This window comes from Zychaea mexicana, assembly GCF_025766255.1.
Source record: "Zychaea mexicana strain RSA 1403 chromosome Unknown BDB00scaffold_71, whole genome shotgun sequence".
In the NCBI taxonomy this organism is placed as follows: domain Eukaryota; kingdom Fungi; phylum Mucoromycota; class Mucoromycetes; order Mucorales; family Lichtheimiaceae; genus Zychaea; species Zychaea mexicana.
This window is the reverse complement of record NW_026516734.1, coordinates 229,649-242,326: the sequence shown is the minus strand read 5'-3', so window position 1 is coordinate 242,326 and position 12,678 is coordinate 229,649. Positions and strand designations below refer to the sequence as shown.

At 42.3% G+C, this 12,678-nt stretch overlaps 4 protein-coding genes across 4 annotated transcripts; 1 reads left to right on the top strand and 3 right to left on the bottom strand.

Annotated features, from left to right (window-relative positions):
* Positions 1 to 94: 94 nt before the first annotated feature.
* BDB00DRAFT_875369 (Alpha/beta hydrolase fold-3) lies at positions 95 to 966 on the bottom strand (the record flags this gene model as incomplete). The annotated part of the gene is made up of 3 exons (XM_053127341.1): positions 95 to 192; positions 302 to 652; positions 747 to 966. The coding sequence occupies 3 exons, from the start codon at positions 964 to 966 to the stop codon at positions 95 to 97; spliced, it is 669 nt and encodes a 222-aa protein (XP_052976740.1).
* Positions 967 to 1,276: 310 nt separating this feature from the next.
* Positions 1,277 to 2,273, top strand: BDB00DRAFT_768893 (Alpha/Beta hydrolase protein; the record flags this gene model as incomplete). The annotated part of the gene is made up of 4 exons (XM_053119777.1): positions 1,277 to 1,618; positions 1,717 to 1,947; positions 2,052 to 2,096; positions 2,178 to 2,273. Coding segments are annotated over 4 exons (714 nt in total), but the record flags the coding sequence as incomplete, so codon positions are not given.
* A 254-nt stretch (positions 2,274 to 2,527) lies between these two features.
* Positions 2,528 to 4,239, bottom strand: BDB00DRAFT_875367 (aminopeptidase I zinc metalloprotease-domain-containing protein; the record flags this gene model as incomplete). Its single annotated transcript, XM_053127340.1, has 9 exons — positions 2,528 to 2,578; positions 2,670 to 2,755; positions 2,834 to 2,915; positions 2,990 to 3,061; positions 3,122 to 3,424; positions 3,509 to 3,526; positions 3,607 to 3,650; positions 3,741 to 3,958; positions 4,076 to 4,239. 9 exons carry the CDS (start codon positions 4,237 to 4,239, stop codon positions 2,528 to 2,530), a joined length of 1,038 nt encoding a protein of 345 aa, XP_052976738.1.
* A 382-nt stretch (positions 4,240 to 4,621) lies between these two features.
* Positions 4,622 to 6,767, bottom strand: BDB00DRAFT_884188 (uncharacterized protein; the record flags this gene model as incomplete). Its single annotated transcript, XM_053128308.1, has 4 exons — positions 4,622 to 4,910; positions 4,998 to 5,308; positions 5,413 to 5,798; positions 6,575 to 6,767. 4 exons carry the CDS (start codon positions 6,765 to 6,767, stop codon positions 4,622 to 4,624), a joined length of 1,179 nt encoding a protein of 392 aa, XP_052976737.1.
* Positions 6,768 to 12,678: the final 5,911 nt, after the last annotated feature.

Sequence of the window (12,678 nt, the reverse complement as noted above, 5' to 3'; positions counted from 1 at the left end):
TTATGCTGCTGCTGCATGGAATATTTTATTATAATATGTTATACAGTATCACCGACGATTACATTGCTCAGAGAAACATTCGCATAATAATACTTCACTTTTTCTCAAAAGCTTCACTCAGTTGATTGGTAATCATGGCCATGGTTTGTTCATACGCCGGTGTATCAACAGGAACAGTAGCATATCCATGAACTGTTTTTAAGCACATACAAGAAGGAACCATGAGTAATCACAATCCACCACTGTAGTAGTAAGGTAACAAAGAGAAGAAGCATGCTTCAACATAGAGTATAATACGTACTTGCGCCAATGACCCGAACAGTGGCATTAGGTACTCCAGCATTGGTCAATCGACGAGCATAGTCTTCACCTTCATCACGCAAAATGTCTGCTTCTGCGGTGAAAATTAGAGCTGGTGGGAGTCCTTGAAGCTCCTCGGTGGTCGCCAACATTGGGAATCCGATCTTTGTCTTCTCACAGTCATTCCAATACGCCTTATCAAAGAATATAGCGTCTTCGTTTTTCAAATAGTAGTCGCCGCCGCCAAAAAGCTTTGCAGATTCGTACTTGTCGCGCGAAGCTGCTGTCGCGGGATAAAGTAATATCTGAGCTTTGATAGCGCTTGGTAGACCACGTTCTTTGGCCGCCATCACTAAGAACGGTAAAAGTGTCCTTCTTTAGCTTTGCATTTTGTCACTTTTGTCTTTTCAATCTTTCGTATCCTTAATATACATAGTAATGCATACATGGAATGACTGCAGATAGATTGCCTCCTGCTGAGTCGTCGCAGACAGCAAGACGGCTTACGTCAACATTTATGGAGTCGCCATTTTCAACAACCCAAGAGAGCGCTGCAAATGCGTTTTCATGAGCTGCGGGATACTTGGACTCTGGAGCGAGTGGGTAGTCAACGAATACAACCGCTACATTGTTCCTCACACAAATCTGGTTGTAGGAGCCAGCCATTAGTATTCCTCTTGTGATATCCAATAGAAGCGGTGTGTAATCATACATGTGAATTTTCCATTTCTTAAAGTACGAACTTACATCTTTAACTAGTTTGCCATGAGTATATTTGCTACCGAAAACCCAACCGCCGCCGTGACTTTTGAATTGATGTCAAAAAGAAACAGGTTTAGTATTGTTAAACCTCCCAGAGAAGAGGATATTGAAGGTCAATAAGAATGTATGAACTCACTAGAATACGACAGCAGGGAGAATAACTACATACCGTCATCCTATCTAATTTGCACGCTAAGATTTCAAAAGTGCTGTCGGGTCTGACTGGGGATCTAACATTGGCAACTGGATGGCTAGAAACTGCTCGGACCGCTGCAAGGAATTCCATAGCGTTATGCCGCTTTGTTTACCACCCTCACCAACAAACACGCTATCGCTTTTATGGACGCACCCGCTTCACGTAATTAAGTATTATGCAAGCATAATATTGGGCATCGAAGCCGTATATGGCAATGGGTTTGAAGCCGAAGAACTGGCATTTGCCGGTGTGCAAAGCGATCCTGAATCAGGTTACCGTGCTATCCATGGCACCCGTCCTTATTCATTAGCGTATGGCCTAGCTGATAGCCCTGTAGGTCTCTTGGGTATGTTAAAATCTGTATTATACTACCGCTGTTGGTTATTGTTGTAAAACTGCATATTCTAACTTGTCACCCCCAAACTCATTTTGCTAACATAGCATGAATGCTTGAAAAGTTCCATAATTGGACTGATCATGGCGGTATACATGACACCGAGTCGTTACCAGATACCATTTCTGTTGATGAATTCTTGACGATGGTGACCATTTATTGGCTGACAAATTCCATGTCTTCATCCATACGTGTATACTATGAGGCCTTCCACGAGGATGAGACCATGTCAACTTGCATGGGTCGCGTCAATATCCCTACTGCGATCATTCAATTTCCTGCTGAGCTTGCAAAGGTACATATAGCTATTAGTATTAAATCATTCCCAAATGCACCACGATCTTTGTGCTAATGGGTCAATTCTTTTCATGTGCTAAAACACAGTTTCCCAGAGACTAGGTGGAAACGAGTGTAAACTTGCAACAGTATAATGAACCTGATGTGGTAACAACTTGTGCTTTTTCTTATACTTCATTCATTATACATATATGGAATCCTGACGACTGGATCGTGTGTTTTCTGTAGGGAGGCCACTTTCCGGCCTTGGAGACAGATCAATTACTATTGGATGATCTTCAGCGCTTTGGGAAACTGTTAAGAACCAAAAAGTGGATCAACTGATATGCATGGTGAACTATCATATTACTCGCTTGTATACCTGCTCAATGGGCACGCATCGACCAAATTATATCATATCATTGTACGCAATGAGCTTAACTATTGCCAATATATCTTCAAAAAATCGTGATTTGTTATTTCGCTCAATTATAATGTGTAGGAACGAAGGGATTGAATAGAGCTCCTTATCCAAACTCACATTGTTATTTCTATTACCCACTACCACCGAACCGGTTATTCATATCATAATACAACCTTTAATCCACAACAATGCGAGCTTCCAATTCAGCAAATTCCTCAAAGAAGACCTGGATGGAATATTATCGACGAATTAGCTCTTGAATCCGAGATCTTTAAATCTATTTGATAACATCGAGCAAAACAAAAAGAAGGCAATACCTGCAACAGATCGATTCCGTGCTTGACATCGTCGGTACCACCGACTTCACGGATCGAATGCATGCTGAGTTGAGGGTTACCCACATCTATCGAACCGCGACAACCAGCAAAAGCATAGTCAATATCAAGATACGTATATCCAACCCATTGATTGTCTGACTTACCAACTGTGCGAAGTCCAAGCTTTGCACTAAGCATTGGGCCGATTGTCGAGCCACAAGGGCTATCATTACGAACAACAAATTCCTTTTAAACCAATATATTTATCAGCTCCTGGTATCACTTTGGCCACAGTAGCCAACGCAAAGACAAAAACCTACCTGAATTGGGATCACATGCTTCTTTGCCAGCTCTTTCGAAACCAAACTGGTGACTGCAGTCGTAGCATATCTCTATTGTATTGCTGACATCTCTTGTGCGAGCCATTTTCACAGTTCTATGAGCATAGTTACCTGGTTTGCGTTGATCTTAATAACAGTACCCTTGTGCATGTGTGGTCGGTGGTTTTCTTCGTGTTTTTCGGGGTAGTTGGGATGAATGGCATGTACCATATCTGCACTGATGAGGATACTCTTGTGCATGGCCTCTTCAAAGGCAGTGGGCGATACTTTTGCGCCAGATAACAGTTCAGTGTTGGCCAAGCGCTGCAAGGTGGTTGGCAAAGGATTCGAGTCAGCACCGTGGGCGGTGGTGCTGCCAATCTTGTCATTGTCAAAGCAAACGGTCACACGGACGTTGGTATCGTTCTCAATGTTCTAAGATTGCAGCAATGCTCGGATAGCGCAGTAGCTCATTTTTTGGTTGTCAAGACGAGGTGAGAAAATGAACTCGTTGCATACGCCACCAATTGTTGAAACCTGTATATTTATATCCAAAGTTATCAGCAAAACATCAATTACTGTTCTCTCTCGCTCTACTGTCTAGCTGTTTTTTTTACCTGAGTATCATACAGAACCAATTCGAAATCGCGAATTTGGCTTGCTATTAGAGTTAGCATATGTCAGTAAGAGGACATATAGGTCAACCATAACACAGTTATTCTAACCACAATATAAAGATAATACTACTAACGTTTGACGCCCATTTCGTCGGCAAGTACACGAATCAACAAGGGGTGGTGGCCTTCTTCTGCTTCAATATGAGTATTGGCCAAGGAGACGCAATCGTCATAGATATCTTCCCATTTCCAAATGAGCTCTTTGTACTCATACATAGAGTGAATTCGCGTCGTGATCGTCAATCGATAATCCCTGATAAGCGTGCCCCAAAACCTCAAGAAATTCATACGTCTGTTACATATCATGTCATATATAGAAGGAAAGAGGGAACAATTTGGAATAGTGAGTTTAAGAACGGTTGCACGAAACAATAAAATGTATATTTCTCTAAAAGTTGGGGCTACTTACCTTCGGACAATTCTTGGATCTCGGTTCTGTCCTCCTGATCCTGTTCGTAGAAACTTATTAATGGTATCGATTGCTATCTCCAACTCCTGCTCCATACGGTTCTGGTATAAAACGACGGCGGCTTTTCTGGCCAGCTGCGTAGGCTCATTCAAAAACTTGGACATTTCTTTGATATTTAAAGATAATGAGCACGGAATAGTAGCCAACAACAAGTGAGCTTTTATACACTCACCCTGAAATTAGAAAACTTACCGTTTCCCTTAGATTCTGCATGAATTGTGCAACTTGAACTAATTAAAAAAAGCTTCTTGACAGTTTCATGCAGCACCGTGATCAACTAAGAAAAAAGTACAGATACTTAACAAATGATGGCCTCTGCTTTGGCACAAAAAAAATAGATCAAATGTTTTTTGGATTTTTAAGTCTTGAAAGGAATTTTTGATAAACGAATACCAGTCTGCACAAACGCTACCGAATATGTTTTTTTTCCGCTATACAATCCATTATGTAGAATGGATATTATCATTATAATAAATAGGTATCAATTTACAGATCGGCAACCTTGACAACTTGCTTGCCAAAGTTGTCACCACGCAGCACATCAACCAAAGCCTGAGGGGTCTGTTCAATGCCGTTTGCGACGGTCTCACGATACTTGATCTTGCCTTCCAACAGCCACTTGGTCATATCCTTGCGGAAAGGCTCCTTCATCTCCACGGAGTCACCGACAATGAATCCTTCGATACGCAAACGCTTGGCAACAACCTGCATCAAGTTATGAATACCTTCGGGCTTTTCACGGTTGTATTGCGAGATCATACCACATCCAACAATTCTATACAATGACACGCGTTTAATCATGACTTCGTTCCGATTTTACTCGCTGCCAAAATAAGTTAACCACAAAAAAATGTTATCCTACCTACCAAACTGGTTGCAGTTGGTGATGACAGCTTCAAGCATCTGACCACCAACAAATTCAAAGTAGATGTCAATTCCGTTAGGGCAGACTTCGCGCAGCTTCTCGGTCAAGTTATCAACCTTCTTGTAATTGAATGCGGCATCGAAACCGATCTCCTTGAGGTAAGCGACCTTGTCATCAAAACCTGCAGAGCCAAAAACGTGCAGACCCAAGGTCTTACCAATCTGGCCGACCAATTGACCAACGGCACCGGAAGCAGCAGAGACGTGAAGTTTCTCCCCCTTCTTGGGAGCACCGAACTTGAGAGAAGGCTACACGAAATTAGAGTTGAACCACGGGTATAAGAAAATTTTCAAAATTTTACAAGCTTAGCTCTTGCACTAACAGCATTAGAAAATCGTAAGACTCACCCAACGTAAGCGGTCATACCAGGCATGGCAAGGACGCCAACATAGTTGGTAATGGGTATACCGGTTTTCTTTGGCTCGTTGCGGACAGCAAAGATACCACAGCCAGTCTTGCTGTAGACGAGATCGCCTTCCTTAAAGTTGGCGTTGTTAGACTTGACAACAACGTTCACGGTGTCGCCAGTCATAGGCTTGCCAGGAGGGAAAGCAGGCGAGTACGACTTGATGGAGGCGTCTCTCATACGGCCACGCATGTAAGGATCGACGGAGAGCGAGAGAAGCTTGAGAATGAACTGGCCTTCCTCCAAAGGAGCATCGAGGTCGATGGTGGAGTCTTGCACGGTGATGTGTTCACCTGGGACGGGGTAGGTGGTAGGGATCTTGGAGAAAATAGCTTGTTTGTTGGAGGGTAGCAGGCATGGTGTATTGTCGTGTGTGTGTGTACGTGAGTGATGCAACTGGGAAGAGAGCTGTTGGGAGAAGCGGAAGGTCAATTAGCGCACTTTCCCACCAAAGGGGCGCAGGCCCTAATTGACTCTGTCAAGGAGGGTGAGTGGTCGTCGGTTCGACTCCGGCTGTCTGTCTCCCCTCGCTGTGGTCCTGGTGTGTATCATCACTTCGCGGAAATAATGCTATGACAAAAATTTTGCATGGCCCTCCCTGGTGCTATTGATTGGCCCATAGTTGGAACACACCGGTGTGTCGCTAGTCCTTTCATAATGTACACTAATGTCACTTTGCTGTATACACATCAAGAAACATTTTATTATATAAATATGGATATTAATGTGACTCCCAGAAATTGCGATGGTCCTCCATCACTTCTTCATATAGCTCTGGGAAAGGGCCGATGACATTGACCTTCCTTGAGCCACGAGCAAAGACCTCTCGACAAGGTAAGGATAACGTAGGGTTTTCTTTGCTGCCGGCGGCGGTGGTCACTTCAGCCAGTTTTGCTTCAGGCATTGCGTAGACAACGGTACCAATACTAGCCCAGTAACAAGCACCGGCACACATCGCACAAGGCTCGACGCTAGTGTAAAGGGTGCACTTTGACAAAGTCTCGGGAGAAAAGTTGAAAGCTGTAAAGCGTGTATTAATTTCTTTCTTGTAACGTGGTGCATGAAAAAATAATCCTGTGTTTTCCATGCTAAAACATTGTATACGTACCAGCAATTCTAGCTAACTCGCTTTCTGCATGATTTACTGGACCAAAGTTTCCGTGTTGCAGTAGTACGGTACCGTTTTCATCCACCAAGATACTGCCGAATGGATGATGGTTGAGAGAGCATGCTCGCTTGGCGATTTGAATAGTGTCCCGGAGGTACTTTACCATCTGTTCGTGACTGGCAGGCGCAGACATTTTTCGTTTGTTACTTTGAGCGGGGTTGCAACGGTGAAGAAGAAAAAGAAGAACAGGAGCTTCGAAAGGTCTTGGATGTTTAAATAGACTTTGCCCAAAATATAATGGCCGCAGTGACTACACACTTCACACGCTAGCTCGCAGCGAAAACTACAGTGTAACAGAAAACCAAGATAGCAAGGGTATAATTTGACGCCAGATAATGGAGTCGAGTAGAAGTCCGCATGCCAATGCTTATCTGTACCAAAGTGGCAGATTCATTACGTTAACGCATCTATAATAAGGATAACGACCAGGTTGTACAATCAGCTGTTACAGGGTAGATAAAGTATCAAACTTCTATTGCACCACCCCTCTTCCTGGGACGACCGTCTCCGCCGCCCTTTATCACAGCTGTCGCACCCAGAGCCCTAAGACACCGTCAATCTACGACAGAGGCAGTGCTCCGACAATGCCCAGCATCAACTCTTTTTGGGTTGTCATGGCAATCAGGTTTCTCGCTTCGCTACACAAAGATACACCACACTGACTATATAAAGGCGTTCTCTGCATCAATTTTAGAAAAAAATGACCCAAAGCCTTTCACCTGCATCAGACGTATGATTTCAAAGGCAGCAGTAGTATATGCTTTATCCGGCACAAAAGTTGGCGAAGCAAAAAATGAAAATGTACTGATTTGAGCCTGCCATGAAAATGAACGAACAAAAGCGCCAGGTACAGACAATCAACAAAGGAGTAGAGGCCATACACGCTTTGTAAAACTGAGTTATGATGATATCATGGCCATCATGAGCATCAATCCTTCGACAAAACAACCATAGCCAAGCCCCTAATACTCTTGATGGTACTGTTACCCCGAGAACCACCCATAACAAATAAACCAAACATACAAAAGAACCACACACCAAGCGGCAATTAGAATACAATACATAACTACCGCAGCAACTCTACAACTCTCTTGCACCCCCAAATTATCAAAAGGAATAACTATAATTAGAACGAACCCTTTACCTTGTAAAGGTTCGATGAACAGCTTGTTGAATAAGAGCATTACCGCAGCATCCGCAGTAACAGCAAGTTACCGCAGCATTGGCGTTGCGCAGCAACCGCAGCATGAATTATCTTGGACATTATTTAATAACCAGAAAGATATCATTTTTACTTGAATAAAGACATTGAATTTCTACCTCCCACTTTTGACTTAACTTTTCAAGTGTTGTTTTCAGTCACTCAAGACCTAAACACGGCTTGTTTTATCTTACATATTGTTTATTGCTCATAACTGAAGCTAAACAAACTCTTTTATTAAGACCAGACGTAACATTCCTGCTCTTATTTCTCATTTACTTGGACAGACGTAACATCCCTGATCCTTATTTCTACACACTGAGCTTAATCAAGACCTCAGCTCACTACTATTTACAAATTGGACATAACCCATACACATTTTCACCTTACTCTACACTCATATCACTTCACAACCCGTCTGTAATAAACGATATTATTACTGGTGCTCACTACAAAACATACACATAAACCGTTACGCAACTACCTTGAATACCCCAAATTCACCGTAACAGTACTATCTAGTCCTCTTCCTAATTCTCCTCCGAGAGCCCTTCGGCCAGAGTATCTACAATTATTCTGTTACTGAGAGCATGTATCGGACAGAGCGCGATAAAGAAAACAGCCGAGATGAAAAAGAAAGTGATCGCCAATTAGGCAAAGTATGATTACTCGCTCTCTTAAGGCGTACACTCACACTTTCCAGCTCACTGTTCCAATGTCCAATCCTTCTTGACTGAGTTCTTGTAGAGCCAGCTTGCATAATGTGGGGCGAGCCCTTAATGGTATAGCATCGGTTAAGGAGGGCTCCTTTGTGCGAGACAAAGGGTGAATGCAGAAGTGTAGGATATGGTGCGTTCGCCTTATAACCCGTCAATTTTTTTACTCTGTTATAACGTCCCCAAAAAGCAACTATACAGTCCAACGTGTTTCAAAATACCTATTTTAACAATTCAGCTGGGCCGGCAGAAATTTGAAACAACTCACGTACGTGAAACAAGAATGAGTAAACAACTCCTGTACGTATATATACTCGTCTATCGCCTACGTCCTACACATCTTTTCTTTTTACCAATCATTTAAAAAGATGCCGTCATTAAGACGAAAGCAGAAGGCCACCCGAAAAAGGACGCGTGCGCCTGACAGAAGAAACACTGCCCAGTTTCATGGTATACGCCGTTTTTTCTATTGCTATTCCTATACATTTATATGTTTCACCATATTATATACGTATCATGTATTTCATTTTTCATTAGTATTAAACGTGATGCAAACGCAGTCGTGTCGTCTTTTGCAACAATTGCTTCTATTATATACGCGTTAAAAATCCTCATCAGCAACTATGGAAGAGGGAACTTTAACAGGTGCAATCCGTGATATTGTACATATTGCGTTAGTTTCAGCTTCGAAATTGTATCTACCTTTTTTACTAAACAAAACTTATGACTGTAATTTTTATTGATTGGCGAGAAGCATCAAAAGAATATATATGTGTATTTATGTAAACCGGTGAAGTATGCCGAAATTTTTAAAAAAAACAGAAGGGCCTGTTTCTACATGATAAAACTATTGTTACAAAATGAAAAATCATTGCATTAAAAAACTTTGTCTATAAAATTAAATTTGGCTCGTGTTATTGCGATGGACACGTTATGGATGATGCTGTTGCTGCATTGTTGGCGAGGTATAATAATTGTTGTTGTTTTCTCCTTCAGTAGTGGCGACAGGGTTATCGTCACTGGACATGGCAGCATGGTCCTCCAAAGTCCAAGCATCTTCTTGAATAGGTGGTAAGCTTCACTTATAAAAATCATCACGATCCCCACGTTTCATAAAAGAGATTGTCAAACCGTTATAAATTGCGCTGATGAAATTGGCAGCGGCCGTTTCTTGATCGTCAGCTAAGAAAAGAAGGTCATATCGAGTATCAATAGTATTGCTGGGTACGCTTCACATATAAAAAATCATCATGATCCCCAGGTTTCATACTCTTTTTATATCGCCGGTTCTTTGTTCCATTAAAGCGCACAGACCCGTCGCCGACAATTGTTGGATCAGAGCGGAGCACGGCAAGCGGAGCCGCATAGTGAAACAAACATATACGCACCATAAGAAAAAGACACTAGCATGACAGTCGTCAGACTACAACGATAATTATGATCAAGGCACTTCTTCACATTGCTGCAGTTCACTGGCTCCTTAGGGCAGTAGTGACAACAAAATTTCTAAGCTCCGTCATTTTGTTTATCGGGCTCATGAAAAAAAAGAATCGACTGCGCGTTTTGCCCTTTATTCTTTTCTTTAGTCTTCATATTCATCTTTGTATATTTGCAGTGTTTCTTTCATTATCACTTTTTACCTTTCTTTTATTTTTCATCCCGCTCGAGTGTCCCTGTGGGTGTGCATAGTTGAAGGGAGCTAGTCGTGCACGACTGGCTCTTGCTCATCTTTTGTACATTTGCAAAGTTCTTTGTTTCATCTTGGTTTTTTATCTTCCTCAAAAACTGAAAGCGAGAGTGTGTGCAAAGAGGTACGTATATGTTCGCCGCTGACAGACCTTTGTGCTATCATATTTCTTTTATTTGTAGGAACTGTGGAGGAGTAGGTTCTGTCGGGAACTGAGGCTTGTGGACAAGAAAGGGAGAGGTGTAGGTTCCGACGGGAACTGAGGCTTGCGGAAAACAAGGGAGGGCAACCTCCCTTGTGGAGGTACGTATATGTTCGCCGCTGACAGACCTTTGTGCTATCATATTTCTTTTATTTGTAGGAACTGTGGAGGAGTAGGTTCTGTCGGGAACTGAGGCTTGCGGACAAGAAAGGGAGGAGTAGGTTCCGACGGGAACTGAGGCTTGCGGAAAACAAGGGAGGGCAACCTCCCTTGTGGAGGTACGTATATGTTCGCCGCTGACAGACCTTTGTGCTATCATATTTCTTTTATTTGTAGGAACTGTGGAGGAGTAGGTTCTGTCGGGAACTGAGGCTTGCGGACAAGAAAGGGAGGAGTAGGTTCTGCCGGGAACTGAGGCTTGCGGGGAACAAGGGAGGGCAACCTCCCTTGAGGAACGAAGGATTCATAAAAGTCGGTCGACTTGTCAGGCAACATCAAATAAACTTGGTTTCTTATTGTACTTTCTTAAATAATGTAATTGTAACTATTGGGCAGATCGAGTGACGATTGTAATAAACGCGATCTTTATTTTTACATCTTCCTACTGCCATTGCGCTTGGTACTTGTTGGTGCTTTCTCTGGAGCAGTTATGTAGTTGCAAATGAGCCTTTTTGTGCTTGAGTCGTCGAGAAAACCGTAGGCTGTGCATTCGCATGTGTGCTCTCAAAAACAATACAGCTGGTTTACCTTCACGACTATACCAGCAATGATTGCAAATTGCTGGTGGCAAAATAAAAAACCGTATCGCAAAGCAAACAGACCATCCCCATATTCACATATACACGAACCAGATCGCCAACCCAAACTAAATGATGTTTGCCTTGATTTCTTTGCAGTATAAAAGGCCCAGTACATAAGCTCATTAGGGAAGTTACATCATCCAACTTGTTGGGTCTTGCCACCAATCTCTCATGCTACTGTCTCTCAACATTACTGCTTACTGATACACGTATACTAGTAATACTCATAGAGAGATTGAATATGAAATGTACCATCACTGCTTATGGTTATACCAAGCTATCCCAACACGTTAATAATACCTCTTATCTCCAATAGCTTTCACCGGCGTCAAAGTTGCCAAATTTGTCAAGTTTGTATTAAGCCGAGTTGTTTTGTGCTAATGATGTGTCAAAATTTGATGTGCTTAACTTTTATTTATTAGTTTTGAAGTAAAAGCCAATTCAATTTAATCCCTTCCCTTGTCTTGCCATGATCGCTGACGGTACTGCTTTATTTCAAACTATGTACAGTACACCACAACCGCATCGGACAATCCGGTTTTCAAAAGACATTCAGAAATGTGGTGAGGTCCGTACAATTTTCTGTGAGATGTTGAAGCCTTGAAATTACATGGAGCTATACTACTGAGATTCTTCATGCAATCTAGTGAAGTTACTTTGGATTTGATTTGCTCGACGCTAATTCGATATCAATATTCTGGAGAAAGTATCAAAGGTAGGGAATGATGATAAGGAAGCCCCGATCGAATCTATGCGTTTACAGTAGTTTCATGTAAAGATGATAGTAGTGTGGATATACTCGGTCGATTTCCAGGTCTCTCACAAGCTCGGTGCAATGGCGTTGGGTCGCAAGTCAGTGCAGGCACTCGAAGCAGCTGCAAAGACGGAGGGACGAGACGGCAATTATGTTGGAGTGTCACGCTTTGGAAAAAAAAACACGTCGATATTATGATTTCACTAGGCTATGTATTACAAGATCCCACTTATCATGTACTAATCCTATATGGGTCCAGTATGCTGCAGATCTCACATCGAAACAAATGAGTTTTGGATATCGAAGCTTCTATAAAGTAGCATTTTATTGTCATGCTGTTTATTGTATTATCCTCGACAGTAACAAATAGAGCAGATGAGAAAAAGTTCCATATATCATCATGTGAGCTCTACTGTACTTGCATTTACAAGCAACATTCAAACGGCTACGTAACGTCACTGTTGACTTATTTGGGGGGGGCAGTTCGTAGTCATGTTATCCTCCTCCTGGAAACATTTAGCCTTCAACTTGCACAAGCCATATCAAGATCCAAGTTGAAGGGGGCCGGACTTTCCAGCTCAATCCTTGAGTCAGTTATGTGGCAGGCTCTGGTAAACTCTGTCTAAATAATTGCTTGCAAGATAACGATGCGTCACTGGCAATTAAGTCATGATGTCTGGTCTA